Genomic DNA, 17,124 nt, shown 5'->3' with positions numbered 1-17,124 from the left:
TCTGAAGAGGAAGCACTGTGAACCCCCACAATCACGCTGTGAACCACCCTGGCATCTTCAGATCAAGGGAGCTATACAAATTTAATAGCTATAGAAATAAAAAAGTATGTTAATTGCTTGTGTGGCAAGAATTTGCTTCTACATCACCAGTTCGTTACCCAGGGGAGGTTGTTGTTGTTTAGTCGTTTAGTCGTGTCCGACTCTTCGTGACCCCATGGACCATAGCACGCCAGGCACTCCTGTCTTCCACTGCCTTCCGCAGTTTGGTCAAACTCATGTTCGTAGCTTCGAGAACACTGTCCAACCATCTCGTCCTCTGTCGTCCATTCTCCTTGTGCCCTCCATCTTTCCCAACATCAAGGTCTTTTCCAAGGATTCTTCTCTTCTCATGAGGTGGCCAAAGTATTGGAGCCTCAGCTTCAGGATCTGTCCTTCCAGTGAGCACTCAGGGCTGATTTCCTTAAGAATGGATAGGTTTGATCTTCTTGCAGTCCATGGGACTCTCAAGAGTCTCCTCCAGCACCATAATTCAAAAGCATCAATTCTTCGGCGATCAGCCTTCTTTATGGTCCAGCTCTCACTTCCATACATCACTACTGGGGAAACCATAGCTTTAACTATACGGACCTTTGTAGGCAAGGTGATATCTCTGCTTTTTAAGATGCTGTCTAGGTTTGTCATTGCTTTTCTCCCAAGAAGCAGACGTCTTTTAATTTCGGGACTGCTGTCACCATCTGCAGTGATCAAGGAGCCCAAGAAAGTAAAATCTCTCACTGCCTCCATTTCTCCCCCTTCTATTTGCCTGGAGGTGATGGGACCAGTGGCCATGATCCAGGGGAGGTACCACAGGCCAAATATGCGATTGCTCTCACAAACGTGATGAACAACACACAAGTAAGTAAATAAGGCTTAACTGCTTTATTTACATATAAACAAACTGGGAACTCTACATCATGGCTCCCTCTCTCTGGCTGCATAACAGCCAGTAGAGAGAAAGAACAAAGGAAAAACGGTCCCACGTAAACATCCTGTCTACGTCACTTCCACAATAGCCCTATGACTGCAGACGGGGAATGAATCCTAACAGGAACACCTGAAACAAAAGCTCAGAACCGAGAGAAGGAGAGCAATCTCAGAGTCCAGCAGGGACCCGGTTTATTCAAGTTATTGGAATAGGACAGCCTTGCTATCCAGTTGTTCAGCAGAACAGATAGTTTGAAAAGGCTGCCAGGAGGCACATTAGAAGAAAGCTTATATACACACCACACCAAGACTCATAAAATGCCACAACACTCTTCCATTTGCATCAAGAAAGGTCACAGGTTGTGGGACACATGGCTCAATGCGGTTATTGACCCCTCTGAAATTTCCTTGGGGTGTCCCAGAGTGCCCAGGATTTCCAAAGGACTGTTGACATTTCTATCCCCTATCTTACTTCCCTGGTACCCAAAAGATGTCAAAGACCTTTGAGGAGAGATGCCAGTTCTGACACAGATGCTAGCTCAACTCCTCCCTCTTTCCCAAAATATCATCTGCCCTTCTAGGGTCAGATAAGGCCGGAAGTGGTAGGCAATGTACACATCACAACTTTACACAGTGGAGGGTAGCACGGGGATTACAAAATGCAGGCATAAAAAAGTCAAGTATAATAATACATTCTATCTAAAAGGCTGAATGCAATTAATACTAGGATACTTTGAACAAAATCAAAATCTATATTTTTATTTTTTTATTAGTAAGTGCAAAACTCACAAAGACAAAATGAAACACAAAATGAACTTATTATACATACATCCTTAATTCCTACAAAAGAAAACAAACATACATTAACCAAACGCAATATCAACTTAAATTACTAAACATAAAAACATAAATATTGACTTCCCTCCACCCGTGTGACTTCCTTTCTTTTCTTCTTTTCGCTGTGTTACCAATATGTTTAACTTTCTTGTCTTATACCCATTTCTTCTTCTTTTACTCTATAAATTTCATTCATTGCATAAAGGTAAAGGGTTGTGGACGACTCTGGGGTTGTGGCGCTCATCTCGCTTTACTGGCTGAGGGAGCTGGCGTACAGCTTCTGGGTCATATGGCCAGCATGACTAAGCCGCTTCTGGCGAACAAGAGCAGTGCATGGAAACGCTGTTCACCTTCCCACTGGAGTGGTACCTATTTATCTACTTGCACTTTGACGTGCTTTCCAACTGCTAGGTGGGGCAGGAGCTGGAACCGAGCAATGGGAGCTCACCCCATCGTGGGGATTTGAACCGCCGACCTTCCAATCGGCAAGCCCTAGGCTCTATGGTTTAACTCACAGCACCACCCGTGTCCCACCACTCATTGCATATTGATATATTTATACCAGAACAATGTTTTTTCATATATTCCTTCACGCAAGTCCACTCCTCTTATCAGTTTTTGGTCTGATTGACCTCTTGCCACTGCTGTAAGTCTTGCTGATTCTATGTATTCACAGAATTTTATTTGCCACTCTCTTTTTGAGGGAGCTTTTTTCTCCCTTCCAATTTTTTGTTATAATCATTCTGGCCGCAACAGTTACATATAAAAAAACTTTTTTTCCCTAGCAGCAGGAATGTCAGTCGATATAATTCCCAAGAGGAATGCCTCTGGTTTTTTATTACATGGTATTTTAAGCTTTTTTTTCAGTTCCTCTTGGATGTTACTCCAAAATTGTTTGATACACACACACTCCCACCACATATGATACATTCTTCCTATTTCTTTTTTGCATCTCCAGCACAAATTAGATTTTGATTTATAAATTTTCGCCAATTTGACCAGGCTTAAATACCATTCTAATAACAAATTGTACATTTTATATAATATATTTTTGGTTGATTTTTTCTTTAGTAATTCTGTTTGTAATTTTGATTCTTCTTTTCCAAATCTGATTATCTTATCCTGCTTAAATAGGTGATCAATTTGGTAATATTGCAGCCATGGTATTACAATATTGGCTGAGTTCTTCATATGGTCCTAATTTTAATTGGCCTTGTTCTTCTTTTACTAATTGCTGATATGTGGCCCATTTGATTCCATATTTTTCTTTTTAACAGATAATACTTCCAGTGGTGATATCCACCATGGTATTTTGGACTCTTAACAGTCCTCAATGTCTTTCCCAGACTTTGTATAACAACCTTCTAATTATGTGGTTTAAAAATTCTTTGTGAACAACTATTTTGTGATACACTAGATAGGCATGCCAGCCGAATCTATTATTCCATCCCTCCAGATCTAAAACATCAGTATTTTCAACCATGATCCATTCTCTGATCCAACACAAACAAGCAGCTTTGTAATAAGTTCTCAAATCGGGGAGCACAAACCCACCTCTTTCTTTCTTATCTGTTAACAGTTTGTATTTGATACAAAATCTATAATATTTAATATTCATTCAACTATCACATTTTTACATCAACTCCTTCCAAGGAAAGCTGAACATGGAGTGCAACCTCATCAGTGTTGCCCAATCACTCTTTTCCCTCTGTCCAGTCATGATGCCGAAAAAGGTATTAAACATCTGTATACAGCCACTACTATAGTTCTCCCCCACTGTGAGTTCTTTGATGGCAAACAAGACGGGCCCTGTGGCTGAAGCTTTTCCACATGCTTGCCACTGATAGGGTTTCTCCCCTGTATGAATTATCCGATGGGACGTGAAACTGTCCATTTTTCTGAAGCTCTTTCCACACTCTTGGAACTGATAGGGTTTTTCTCATGGATTATCTCTTTGATGGGCCATAAGATGTTTTTTTTTGAATGAAGCTCAACACTAAAAGCATTGATAAGGTTACTCCCCTGTATGAATTCTTTGATGGGAAGTGAGTTTGCTGCTCGTATTGAAGCTTTTTCCACATTCCAAACATTTATAGGGTTTCTCCTCTGTATGAATTCTCTGATGGTCAGTAAGCTGCCTTCTGATAATAAATCTCTTTCCACATTCCTGGCACTGATAGGGTTTCTCCCCTGTATGAATTCTGTGATGGACATTTAGCTGGTGGCTATGACTGAAGCTCTTGCCACACTCTTGGCACTGATAGGGTTTCTCTCCTGTATGAATTCTGTGATGGATTATGAGACTGGTGCTCCCGGTGAATTTCTTTCCACATTCAAAGCACTGATATGGCTTCTCCCCTGTATGAATTATTTGATGAAGAGTGAGGTGGCCTCTTTGACTGAAGCTCTTTCCACATTCCAGGCACTGATAGGGTTTCTCTCCTGTATGAACTCTTTGATGGGAAGTGAGAGCTTCTTTCCAGGTGAAACTCTTTCCACATTCCAAGCACTGATATGGTTTCTCCCCTGTATGAATTCTTTGATGGATAGTGAGCTTGTCCTTTTTTCTGAAGCTCTTTCCACAATCTTGGCACTGATAGGGTTTTTCCCTTGTATGAATTCTCTGATGGATAGTGAGCTTGTTTCTCTGACTGAAGCTTTTTCCACATTCCAAGCACTGATAGGGTTTCTCCCCTGTATGGATTCTGTGATGGGTTGTGAGATGGGAGCTGTGACTGAAGCTCTTTCCACACTCCAAGCATGCATATGGTTTCTCCCCTGTATGAATTCTTTGATGGACATTTAGTTGGTGGCTGTGTCTGAAGCTCTTGCCACACTCTTGGCACTGATAGGATTTCTCTCCTGTATGAATTCTTTGATGGGAAGTTAGATTGCTGCTTGTTTTGAAGCTCTTTCCACATTCTAAACATTTATAGGGTTTCTCCCCTGTATGAATAATTTGATGAGAAGCTAAAGTCTGTTTCCAGGTGAAGCTCTTTCCACATTCCAGGCACTGATAGGGTTTCTCTCCTGTATGAACTCTTTGATGGGAAGTGAAACTCTGTTTCCAGGTGAAGCTCTTTCCACATTCGAAGCACTGAAAATGTTTCTTCCCAATAGGATTTCCTTGATTGGAAGTGGAATGGGAGTTCTGACTGAAGCTCTCTCCGCACTCTGAATATGGATATGACTTCCCCACTGTGTGGATTTTGTCATGGTCTCCCTTGTTCTTCATTTCCAATTCATCACCATCTGCAACTAAGTGGCAAACAGATTAGAGCCTCAGGAATAATAATAATAATAATAATAATAATAATAATAATAATAATAATAATAATAATAAATTTATTATTTGTACCCCAGCCACTCTGGGCGGCTTCCAACAAAGATTAAAAATACATTAAAATGTCAGACATTAAAAAAGCCTCCCTGAACAGGGCTTCCTTCAGATGTCTTCTAAATGTTAGGTAGTTGTTTGTCTCCTTGACATCTGATGGGAGGGCGTTCCACAGCGCGGGCGCCACTACTGAGAAGGCCCTCTGCCTGGTTCTCTGTAGCTTTTGCTTCTTGCAGTGAAGGAACTGCCAGAAGGCCCTCGGCGCTGGACCTCAGTGTCCGGGCCGAACGATAGGTGTCAAGACGTTCCTTCAGGTATACCGGGCCAAGGCCATTTAGGGCTTTAAAGGTCAGCACCAACACTTTGAATTGTGCTCGGAAACGTACTGGGAGCCAATGTAGGTCTTTCAGGACTGGTGTTATATGGTCTCAGCGGCTGCTCCCAGTCACCAGTCTAGCTAGGGGTGAACACCAGGTCTAAGGCATGTCCACGGCTAATGGGCCAAACGTATTCAGGGACAGTCCCATGGAGGCCATGCTTTCCGCGAAGTCCCGAGCGGCCCCTTGTAAGGTTGTGTCAGCGTGGATGTTAAAATCCCCCAGGACAACCAAACTAGGTGTCTCCAGGAGAACATCCACCATGACCTGAAGCAGCTCGGGCAGGGAATCCTTGGTATAGCAGGGAGGTCGGTACACCAAGAGGAATCCTGTACTGCCCCTATTGCCCAGCTTCCACAACATGCACTCAGAGAAATGGGTCTTCCCAATAGGATGCCTGATGCGAGCTAGTGGCTTCCTAAAAATCTCTGCAACCTCCCCGCCCCACCCACATGACCTGGGTTGCCGTGCATAAGAGAAACCTGGAGGACAGGCAGCAGTTAGGAAAGGCCCAACTGCTTCATCCAACCAAGTTTCTGTTACACATGCGAGGTTAAATCCTCCACCCACAATCAAGTTATGGACGGCAGTGGTCTTATGAATCATTGACTTAGCATTGCATAGCAACACCCTCAGGTCATGTGGATTTCCCTTGTTGATTCCAGTATCCATCTGGTCAGGACCAGACCCGGAGGCAGGGATAGTCCTCAAACAATGACTAAGCCTGCCTTCCTCATTGGAAAAGACTAAGCCTGCTCTGGTCTTAGCGTAACTCCTCCTCCTGCCCATGATCGCCGAGATCAGGTGTCCCAATACATCCCCCCTGTAGAACTTGCCCCAGCCATTCTGTTGGCTGAGGCCCACTCCCAGGCAGCCCCGATCCCACCCCTTAAAAACAAAATGCAAACTATACAACAACAAAAAATACAAAACAAAACAAAAAAACAGTTATACTAAAATTAATCCCCAACCAGATATTCTTTTAGAAGATGTCTGAAGGCAGCCCTATTTAAGCTTTTACTGTTTGATGGACTACTGTATTTTAATATTTTGTTGGAAGCCGCCCAGAATGGCTGGGGAAACCCCGCCAGATGGGCGGGGTATAAATAAATAAATAAATAAATAAATAAATAAATAAATAATAATTATGCATCCCACCCCCCCCAACAGAGCAAAAGGTGGGGAGGAGAAGAAAAAACTTAAAATGCCACCGACTGCTTAAAGACATTTTAAAACACATTGGATTAGACACTTGGAACAGGGAAGCAATAACAGAACAACCTCACACATCCCCAAGAGTTTGTTCCAATGAGTCCAGCCCCACCCTCTAGGCCAGCGTTTCTCAACCGCTGACGCTGGCTGGTGTGCGGCGACGTGCGGCGACGAGAAGGGCGATTTGCATTGTCACGTGCCTGGCGGCCGCCAATAAACAGCACTAACACGCCAGGAATGCAATATTTCTCCTCCTCTTTCCCAAAGCTCAGTGGAAACGAGCCTGGAGGCCGCCAATACACAACGCTGACCCGCCGGAAAGCAATATTTGGCAAGTGTTTCTTACAGTCATAATTATAATATAGGGCGGCACAGAGTTAAATTTTTTAACTTTTTTAATGGTGGTGTGCCTCGTGATTTTTTTCACGGAACAAGTGTGCCGTGGCCCAAAAAAGGTTGAGAAACACTGCTCTAGGCACTGCAGCAGGAGTCCTTTTGTAGCTGAGAATGTGAGGCCTGGGCCCCATCCCCTGGGCCAGTTGGAAAAGGCCTTGGAAGGGAGCAGGCCCTGCAGTCCTCACCACAGCCGATGGTCCCCAATTATGGAGCAGTGCTGATCAATGCTTGTGACCCAGGAAGAACTGAAAGCCGTTAGATGGGAGGTCTTCCTACAGGGTTTACCGCCTGAGGTTCTGGGATGGATTTTCTTTGGCCCAATCATGGGATCTGTGCCATCTCCAATGTCACTCAACTCTTTTTTTAAAGATTTTTTTATAAAATTAAACTTTATTGAATTACACATTAAAAATACATTCACAATCACACCAAAAAAATAAACAAAAATGTCCAAATCATAACAACCAATAACAAAACTTTTAAAAAGAACAAAAACAAAGAGACAAACAAAATCACACATTTACAAAAAAGTAGAAATAATCATCATCATAAACATAATCATAAATTAATTCATAAAGAACATAAACGTAATCCTAAATTAAATCATAAAAATTTTAAACGAATTCTTACATTCATTCCCTCTTTCATACCCAAAATTCCCATGTTGTTCTTTTCTTAAGATTAAACCTTCTACCCCCCCACCCCCACCCCCTCTCCTACTTCCAGTCTTTCCTATATATTGAGTTGTTCCTTTCTTGATTAATGCATACTTATTTCCAATTTCTCTTTTTCTTTAATTTCCTCACCCTTCATAAATCTGCCACAAGATTCGCTTTCTCTACCTATGTCACTCACCTCTTTAGTCACCCAAGGACAGAAAGAAGAACAGAAACAAAACATCCGGCAGAAGCCACTTCAACTTCCTGAATCACTTTGAAGCCTACATTTAAGAAGGCCTGGGCAGTTTAGAGGAGCCTGAAAAATATATGCAGGGAGGGGTCTTATCTCACCTGGAGGATCTTCAGCTGAGCTCCCCACCCACCCACACAGCTCAGCATCATGTGCCTCTGGCAGCCCTGCCCCTATGAGGGGCCGAGGGGCTGCTGATGGATGGAGTCTGAGGGGGAAGGAGAATGGTCAGCCCTCCTCCTTCTGTGCATCTGGCCAGGTGGTTCCCAGCCCTGCTGGAGCCATGGCTGCTTTCCTGAGGCCCTTCCTCTGCTGCTGACCCTGGTGAAGGGGCCCTGATGGGAGGCTGTGGGGGCTGCAGGCAGGCCAGCCCTTCTAGAGCAAAAGGGGGGCCATCTTGGAGGGCAGTAGGCATAATAATAATAATAATAATAATAATAATAATAATAATAATAATAATTTTATTATTTATACTCTGCCCATCTGGCTGGGTTTCATGCTTTGAAAAGGCAGAACTGGAGGAAGAATATTCACAGGGAAAGCAGTCAATAGTCTTCCATCCAAGGCTGTCTGTGGGAGTGTTAGCATCCCAGGTGCTGTGGGTAGCGCTGTTGAGCTCCTTCAAAATATCAGAGGTTCGTCACATAGAGAGATGTCTTCAATTTCAAATCAGATAGGATAGGATGATCCAAGAGGAAGCCTTACCGAGAGAGTCCAAGATCCCACGATTCTCCTCCATGACTTCCTTATGGAGGGCTCTCTGGTCAGAATCCAGCAACGCCCACTTCTCATACATGAAATGTACAGCTACATCTTTAAAGCACACTGGGCCCTAAAAGAAAAAGAAAAGGGTTTTCCTCTTAGACAAAAAAAGGTGAACTGTTACACTTTGCTCTGTTGTCTTCTTGAGGACAGCTCTCAAAAGCAAGAAAAGTAGGATTCCCCTTCATTCTGTGATTACAAGTGGTTTTCTTTTCAGTATTGTGTTTTAATATTGTAATCTGTCTTGGGAGCTTGGGGTGAAAGATGGGTAGGGGATGATGATGCTGGTGTTACATAGCTTAACCCCCACCCAGCCATATATGCTTGGAGGTTCTTTGGGATCCAACATGGTCCCTGGGGCTGCAGGGACCCCGAGGTGGCCTCGGGGACTAGCAGTGCCCATTTGAAGCTCCAGCTTTGGCACAGAGAGGATGTGGCCATGGGACTTCATTCTCTGGATGCAATGGGATTGCTGCAAGGTCCTCTGCATGGAACTGGAAGACGGCTCAGAAACTGGCCCCAAATGGCTGGGTTCCCATTTTTATTCGTGGCGTATCCTACATTTTTCTCCAAGGGGCATCCATGGGCCTGCCCCTCCTCCTTGAATATCCACAAAAATCATTGGGAACACATTTATGTCATTTAAATTCCACTCGATATTGATCCAGAGCAGAACTCTCACTGCAGATGGTGACAGCAGTCACGAAATTAAAAGACGCCTGCTTCTTGGGAGAAAAGCAAGGACAAACCTAGACAGCATCTTAAAAAGCAGAGACATTACCTTGCCGACAAAGGTCCGTATAGTTAAAGCTATGGTTTTCCCATTAGTGATGTATGGAAGTGAGAGCTGGACCATAAAGAAGGCTGATCGCCGAAGAATTGATGCTTTTGAATTATGGTGCTGGAGGAGACTCTTGAGAGTCCCATGGACTGCAAGAAGATCAAACCTATCCATTCTGAAGGAAATCAGCCCTGAGCGAACACTGGTTTGAGACAGATCGTGAAGCTGAGGCTCCAATACTTTGGCCACATCATGAGAAGAGAAGACTCCCTGGAAAAGACCCTGATGTTGGGAAAGATGGAGGGCACTAGGAGAAGGGGACGACAGAGATGAGATGGTTGGACAGTGTTCTCGAAGCTACGAACATGAGTTTGACCAAACTGTGGGAGGCAGTGCAAGACAGTAGTGCCTGGCATGCTATGGTCCATGGGGTCACGATTAAACGACTAAACAACAACAGAACTCTCACATATAGTTAGCAGAGTAAAAACTGAAAGACATTGCAGGATTCCCCCCAAAAAACAGATCAGAGGCAATTCTACATTTCATCCAGCAGAGCTTTACTGCTAGTGAAGGCAAATGAGCAGAATGGCCACAAATCCAATACATCCAGGATTGGCACTGTCCCCTTGTAGCAGACTTAATTTAAACTTGCCCTCCTGGCACCCTCCCCCGCAGCCCTGGGACTTCTGCGCCCTATAGGGAAGAGAGAGGAGACTTACCAGCTCTTGCAGAGGAGACGAAAACCTCCCTCCTGGAAGAGAGGAAATGGGGAAGGTGGGAGGGGATTTACTCCGGAGAACCTAGTCCTCCCCCCCTTTTTTCCTGTCCTCTCTAGGAATCCATCTCAGTTCATTTTAACCCTTGCAAGGCGGAGCACATCAAATTCACATTCTTTTCATTCAGGAGCCCAGGAGGAGCCTCGTGCATTGCAGATGCGTCGAGATGCCTTTTTTGCGGGGACCTAAACGAATCCAAAGGGGCAGGAGACCTCAGTCGCTTCTCCCCAATGCACCCAAAGGGGGAAGAGAAAAGAGACTCACTGGATCCCAGAAGGCGCCCCGAGGCAGCATTTGCAGAGCGGAGAGGCAACAGCCACCCCCTCCCCTTGCAGGAAGGGTTTTTTTTGGGGGGGGGAGCTTTTGCTCTGGAGGACCTGTCCCCGGCTCATCTCGCTTTACTGGCCAGCATGACTAAGCCGCTTCTGGTGAACCAGAGCAGCGCACGGAAATGCCGTTTACTTTCCCGCCAGAGCGGTACCTATTTATCTACTTGCACTTTGACGTGCTTTCAAACTTCTAGGTGGGCAGGAGCAGGAACTGTGCAACAGGAGCTCACCCTGTCGCAGGGATTCGAACCACCGACCTTCTGATTGGCAAGCCCTAGGCATAGCTGTCAACCCTCCCTTTTTTGTGGGAAACTCCCTTATCCCAAGCCACAGTTGTCAACCTTCCCTTTTTTTTGGCTGGAAATTCCCTTATTGCAGCGCGGTTTCCCGCTGCTATCCTGGATTGTTAGCTATACCGTAGACCAGGGGTCAGCAACCTTTTTCAGCTGTGGGCCGGTCCACCATCCCTCACACCATGTGGTGGGCCGGACTATATTTTTTTGGGGGGGGGGAATGAACAAATTCCTATGCCCCACAAACAACCCAGAGATGCATTTTAAATAAAAGGACACATTCTACTCATGTAAAAACACGCCAATTCCTGGACCGTCCGTGGGCCGGATTGAGAAGGCGATTGGGCCGCATCCGGCCCACAGGCCTTAGGTTGCCTACCCCTGCCGTAGACTGTCCCCGGGACAGGTGAGGCTGCTGATCCCTTATTTTCAAATCTGAAACTTGACAGCTATGGCCCTAGGCTCAGTGGTTTAGTGGTATTTAAAAGGAGAGTCATCATTGCTCCTTGTTTTTGCTCTTCAAAATATGCCAACCCTACCAGAGAAGGGCAACCAACGAGATGAAGACATAATCCTCTTCCTTCTATGAAGGCAGGTTACTCTTGCTCTTTGTCTGTCTTCTAAAATGAAGAATAGAATCCTAAAGTTGGAAGGGACCCCAAGGGTCATCTAGGCCAATCCCCTGCAATGCAGGACTGGGCCCAATGGATGTGAAGGAGGATCATAAATCTGTATTGTTGGGGACGCCAGTTTCTACACATAGTCGCAGCCAGCGACTCTCGGGCTGCCTTGTACCAGGCCTGGAGCATCATCCAGGCCTCCCCCCCCCCCCAGCCGCCCCTGATCTCCTTTGCCCCAGACCTGGCCAGGTCCGCTCCTGGGCCAGGCCTGCTGCATGAAAGCAGGAGGGTGTGTCTGGGTAGCGAGAGGGAGAGAGAAGGGAGACTGCAGAGGGACAGGCCCCAGGGTGGGCAGTGGTTAGAGTGTCGGACTGGGACCTGGGAGACAAGAGTTCAAATCCCCCTTGGGGGGCCAGTTGCTGCCTCTCAATCTCACCCACCTCACAGGGTTGTTGTGGGGATTAAATGGGAAGGGGGAGAACCATGAATGTGCCACCTGGAGCCCCCAGGAGAAAAAAAGGGGTGTGTAAATGCCATGAATAAATAAATAAATAAATAAATAAATAAGTAAGTGCCCGTTGTATGTCAAACAAAGGAAAAGACCACACAAAAAGCAATAATGTTAGCCTACAGATTAATTTTTATTCAAGCCCAGAATAGAAAAAAGCAGCAGTAAGCACAGTGTCTCAAAGATACAGCGTAACATCTTTACCTTTTTAAAAAAAAGCCATTAAACATAATAATCGTTAAAGAATAAGTTAACTCCCTTTTAGTGGCTGGCAAGGGAAAATAGGAAGCCCATCACAGCAGGCCTGGGTTGTTAAAAATCAGGACAAAAGATTTCTGTACATCTCCTGCAAAGGGGAAGACCCCATTTTCTAGGGGTGGGGGAGAGGGGTCAGGCTCCCAGGTCAAGAGACCACCCTGGATCCCGGCACTGAGAAGAGGCCCCCACTGCTTTGTGCCAAAAGTTAGTTCCAATTTGAAAACAACCTGAAACACCCCCTAGTCCAGACCCTACAAGGGAACATAGCAGCTGCCGTTCCTGCATTGCAGGGGGTGGGCCTAGATGACCCTTGGGGTCCCTTCAACTCCTTGGAGTCACAAGAGCCACAGAAACACACATGCCCAATATTGGGGGAGGGGGCTGGCCCAGGAGGCCTTGCCAGGGGGGCACAGCACAATGGCTTCAGCCGGCCCTCCAGGACCAGCCCCCCTCAATCTGCTTTGCTTTGGACTATAACTCCCAACTGGGCCTGCCAGCAGAAGGCAAGGGGGATGGAAACAGCCATCCAAAAGGTCCAGACAGCTCCAGAGGCTACCAAAGGCTGCTCTCCAACGGGGCCAGGGGGTGGCACTGGGGGGATTTATTCACATTGGTTTTCTACCAAATAGCCACCACCCCCGGCTGTGAGGAGGGTGGCACCTCCTCCATGAATTCCTCTTCAACTCTCAGCCACTTGGCTCAAACCTTTGTTAAAATCCTGCTCTCCTCCCTCCTCTCAATCTCAGAGTCTGCGCTTTCCATCTTATCTCAAGGACTGCCAATGCGCCCAAAAATGCCTCTTGCCTTCCACCCAAAGAGTCCACATCAATCCTAAACGTCTTCTGTTCTGATTTCCATTTCCCCCCTCCTTTTCCAGCTTTTTAGATTTTTCCTCCATTCCTTTCATGGAAACATCTAGGGCTTCTGTTTTCTTTGTGAGTGTCTCTACTTTAGTGGTCAAATTTGTCACCATTTCAGTATTTTTATCAGTTCAGGCTAATAGCTTCCCCAAATTTTCCTTCCTCTCTTTAGTCAGGTCTTTTTTCAAGACAGCAAAAAGTTCCACCAATTCAAATGGGGACCTGTCCCCTGGGTCTTGCTTTGAAGATCTTCTCCTTAGGCCTGGTTTTAACTGTTTTTGAACTGCCCTCTCAGAGTAGAAGGAATATTTTCCTTTAAAAAGAAACAAAAGAGAAACAAACTTGTACAAACCTGTCCCGATTTTAGCACTTTTAGCTAGCTCTCAGTCCTTTTAAGAACTCCAATTGTGTTTTTTTTTAAAAAAAAAACTTTAAAATGAGACCAGGCTTTCATAAATCCCTACAATCACACGCTTGGCACCGATATGATTCTTCCCCTGTATGTATTTTTTGATGGTGAGATTTTCTTTCCTGATGAAGCTCTTTTCACATTCCAGGCACTGATATGGTTTATTCCCTGTATGAATTCTATGATGAGAAGTGAGATGGTGGCTGTGACTGAAGCTCTTTCCACATTCCAAGCACTGTTATGGTTTCTCCCCTGTATGAATTCTTTGATGGGAAGTGAAATTGTCCTTTCGACTGAAGCTCTCTCCACATTCCAAGCACTGATATGGTTTCTCCCCTGTATGAATTCCTTGATGGGAAGTGAAATTGTCCTTTCGACTGAAGCTCTTTCCACATTCCAAGCACTGATATGGTTTCTCCCCTGTATGAATTCCTTGATGGGCAGTGAGATTGGAGCTGTGAGTGAAGCTCTTTCCACATTCCAAGCACTGATAAGGTTTCTCCCCTGTATGAATTCTTTGATGGGAAGTGAAATTGTCCTTTCGACTGAAGCTCTTTCCACATTCCAAGCACTGATATGGTTTCTCCCCTGTATGAATTCTTTGATGGGAAGTGAATTTGTCCTTTCGACTGAAGCTCTTTCCACATTCCAAGCACTGATATGGTTTCTCCCCTGTATGAATTTTTTGATGGGTAGTGAGACTGGAGCTGTGAGTGAAGCTCTTTCCACATTCCAAGCACTGATAAGGTTTCTCCCCTGTATGAATTATTTGATGGGAAGTGAAATTGTCCTTTCGACTGAAGCTCTTTCCACATTCCAGGCACTGATATGGTTTCTCCCCTGTATTTATTCCTTGATGGGCAGTGAGACTGGAGCTGTGACAGAAGCTCTTTCCACATTCCATGCACTGATAGGGTTTCTCCCCTGTATGAACTCTTTGATGGGAAGCTAAAGTCTGTTTCCAAGTGAAGCTCTTTCCACACACCAAGCACTGATAGGGTTTCTTCTCAAGGCAATTTCTTTGATGCGAAGAGGAATGGGAGCTCTGACTGAAGCTCTCTCCACAGTCTGAGTCCTGATATGGCTTCTCCGCTGTGTGGATTTCCTTGTGGTCTCCCTTCCAATTCAACACCACCTGAAACTAAGAGGCAAACGGATTAGAGCCTCAGGAATAAATGCAGCCCCAAATAATGGAGCAATGCCAATTAATGCTTTTGACAGGGAAAAACTGAAGGGAGTAGGATGTTATACTGTTGTTCTGTAAAAATGTCGTTTCATATACAAATGAAGTTGAATATTGGACGTTTTTTCTCTCTTAAGTTTTTAAAAGATAGCTGTACAGCTTAGCTTAGCTTGGTAACATCATTTTGTTCAACTTAAATACGGATCTGTACTATATTCATAAATAAAGTGTGCTTTTATCATTATTTAAACCGTAGCCAATAAAGGAAAGCTATACTAAATATGTTATAATAATAATAATAATACCGTAATAATAATATTTATACCCCACTCATCTAGCTGGGTTTCCCCAGCTTCTCTGGGCAGCTTCAAACATTAAAATACAATAGTCCTTCAGATATTAAAAGCTTCCCAAAACAGGGCTGCCTTCTGATGGCTTCTAAAAGTCTGATAGTTGTTTCTTCCTTTGACATCTGGTGGGAGAGCATTCCACAGGGCGGGCACCACTACCAAGAAGGGCCTCTGCCTGGTTCCCTGTAACTTTAGTTCTCGCAGTGAGGGAATCGCCAGAAGGCCCTCGGTGCTGGACCTCAGTGTCCGGGCTGAACAATGGGGATGGAGACACTCCTTCAGGTATACTGGGCCGAGGGCGTTTAGAGCTTTAAAGGTCAGCACCAACACTTTGACTTGTGCTTGAAAACGTCCTGGGAGTCAATGTAGGTCTTTCAGGCCCGGTCTTATGTGGTCTCGGCAGCCACTCCCAGTCACTAGTCTAGCTGTCGCATTCTGGATTAGTTGTAGTTTCCAGGTCACCTTCAAAGGTAGCCCCACATAGAGTGCATTGCAGTAGTCCAAGCGGGAGATAAACAGAGCATGCACCACTCTGGCGAGACAGTCCGCAGGCAGGTAGGGTCTCAGCCAGCATACCTGTGAAAGTTTTATTGCCCTAATGAGTGATTTATGGCTCATTAGGACTTTCTCACCCGCCCGGCACGCTCCCTGAAGCTGCGTGCTCTCGGCAGCAAAACACAGAGTTCCTTCTTCTTCACTTCTTGCACAAACGGAAGACTTGTGTCACCTTTGGAAGAAGCTCTTCAATAAAACCACAAAGTCCAGTTTCTTCTATTACTACTGAACTTTATTTACAGAGAAAATAACAACATTCCTGGAGAGATCGCTGGCATGGTTGCCTTCTCTCTTGCAGGCAAAATCGAAACCTAAAATCCAACACACAGAGACAAAGAGTAAATCCCCGTATGCGAGATAATCCCTCCCAGTGGTCAGGTGGTACACAGTATACAGTTTAACCCAGGGGGAGTGCGTGCCCGTGCCCATGCGCACGGGCGCATACTGGCGCGGTGGCGCGCTTCCAGGTCTGAAAAAGCGCCAGAAATGCGTATGGGCCTCCCCCGACCCGGAAGTGCACCAGAAATGACCTCTTCTGGGTCGGGAGAGGCCCATACGCATGCGCACAAAGGATTTTCGGCGCTTTTTTCCGACCTAGAAGAGTGCCGCCGCGCTGCGCGCCGTAAGAGCGGGCGGCGGCGGTTGTCGCAGGCCGGATTGGGAGGCCAATTGGGCCGCATCCGGCCCCCGGGCCGTAGTCTGGGGACCCCTGGTTTAACGCCTTGGTTACCTGTTACTCCTCACAATACCAGATGGAGCTAGTAGACAGCTGCCCTGGACACCAAATTGACCTGTGACTCCATGGACAGCTGTGAGTCCAAAATGACTCCCAGGCTGTGCACCTGGTCCTTCAGGTGCACAGTTACCCCATTCAGGACCAGGGAGTCCTCCACACCTGCCCACCTCCTGTCCCCCCAAAACAGTACTTCTGTCTTGTCAGGATTCAACTTCAATATGTTTGCCGCCATCCATCCTCCAACCGCTTCCAGACACTCACACAGGACCTTCACCGCCTTCACTGGTTCTGATTTGAAAGAGGTAAAGCTGGGTATCATCCGCATACTGATGGATACCCAGCCCAAACCCCCTGATGATATCTCCCAGAGGCTTCATATAGATGTTAAAAAGTATAGGGGAGAGGATAGAACCCTGAGGCAACCCACAAATGAGAGCCCAGGGGTCTGAACACTCATCCCCCACCACCACTTTCTGGACACGGCCCAGGAGGAAGGAGCGGAACCACTGTATAACAGTGCCCCCAGCTCCCAACCCCTCTAGGCGGTCCAGAAGGATGTTATGGTCGATGGTATCAAAAGCCGCTGAGAGATCCAGCAGAAACAACTGTCTAGGAAACTAGGAAACAACTGTCACCTTGCCCTATTGGCAAAATCTCTAATTTTGTCCAA

The 17,124-nt window shown here is 45.7% G+C and overlaps 1 protein-coding gene and 1 pseudogene across 3 annotated transcripts; both read right to left on the bottom strand.

The window, feature by feature from the left end:
* Nucleotides 1–1,701: 1,701 nt before the first annotated feature.
* Nucleotides 1,702–10,433, bottom strand: LOC148685499 (uncharacterized). 3 transcript variants are annotated; one of them, XM_088671260.1, is made up of 4 exons: nt 10,297–10,433; nt 8,737–8,863; nt 7,978–8,097; nt 1,702–5,058 (listed from the first exon to the last, which is right to left on the bottom strand). In XM_088671260.1, exon 4 carries the CDS (start codon nt 5,033–5,035, stop codon nt 3,815–3,817), a length of 1,221 nt encoding a protein of 406 aa, XP_088527386.1. In that variant the 5' UTR covers nt 5,036–5,058; nt 7,978–8,097; nt 8,737–8,863; nt 10,297–10,433; the 3' UTR covers nt 1,702–3,814. The 3 variants fall into 3 exon arrangements, with proteins under 3 accessions (XP_088527386.1, XP_088527383.1, XP_088527385.1); XM_088671257.1 differs by lacking the exon at nt 7,978–8,097; XM_088671259.1 differs by lacking the exon at nt 7,978–8,097 and having other exon boundaries at nt 1,702–5,052.
* A 3,122-nt stretch (nt 10,434–13,555) lies between these two features.
* LOC148685498 (uncharacterized) lies at nt 13,556–16,147 on the bottom strand (annotated as a pseudogene).
* Between the last annotated feature and the right edge of the window lie 977 nt (nt 16,148–17,124).

The sequence above is a fragment of the Zootoca vivipara genome, chromosome 6 (genome assembly GCF_965207765.1).
Source record: "Zootoca vivipara chromosome 6, rZooViv2.hap1.1, whole genome shotgun sequence".
NCBI classification, from domain to species: domain Eukaryota; kingdom Metazoa; phylum Chordata; class Lepidosauria; order Squamata; family Lacertidae; genus Zootoca; species Zootoca vivipara.
The sequence above is the reverse complement of the archived record's forward strand: the minus strand, read 5'-3'. Positions and strand labels throughout refer to the sequence as shown.

Coding starts and splice junctions, on each gene's coding strand:
- LOC148685499 (XM_088671257.1), bottom strand. CDS start 8,827: ATGTATGAGAAGTGGGCGTTGCTGGATTCTGACCAGAGAGCCCTCCAT. Junction 5,059..8,736: donor TGGGATCTTGGACTCTCTCG/GTAAGGCTTCCT, acceptor TTTGCCACTTAG/TTGCAGATGGTGATGAATTG.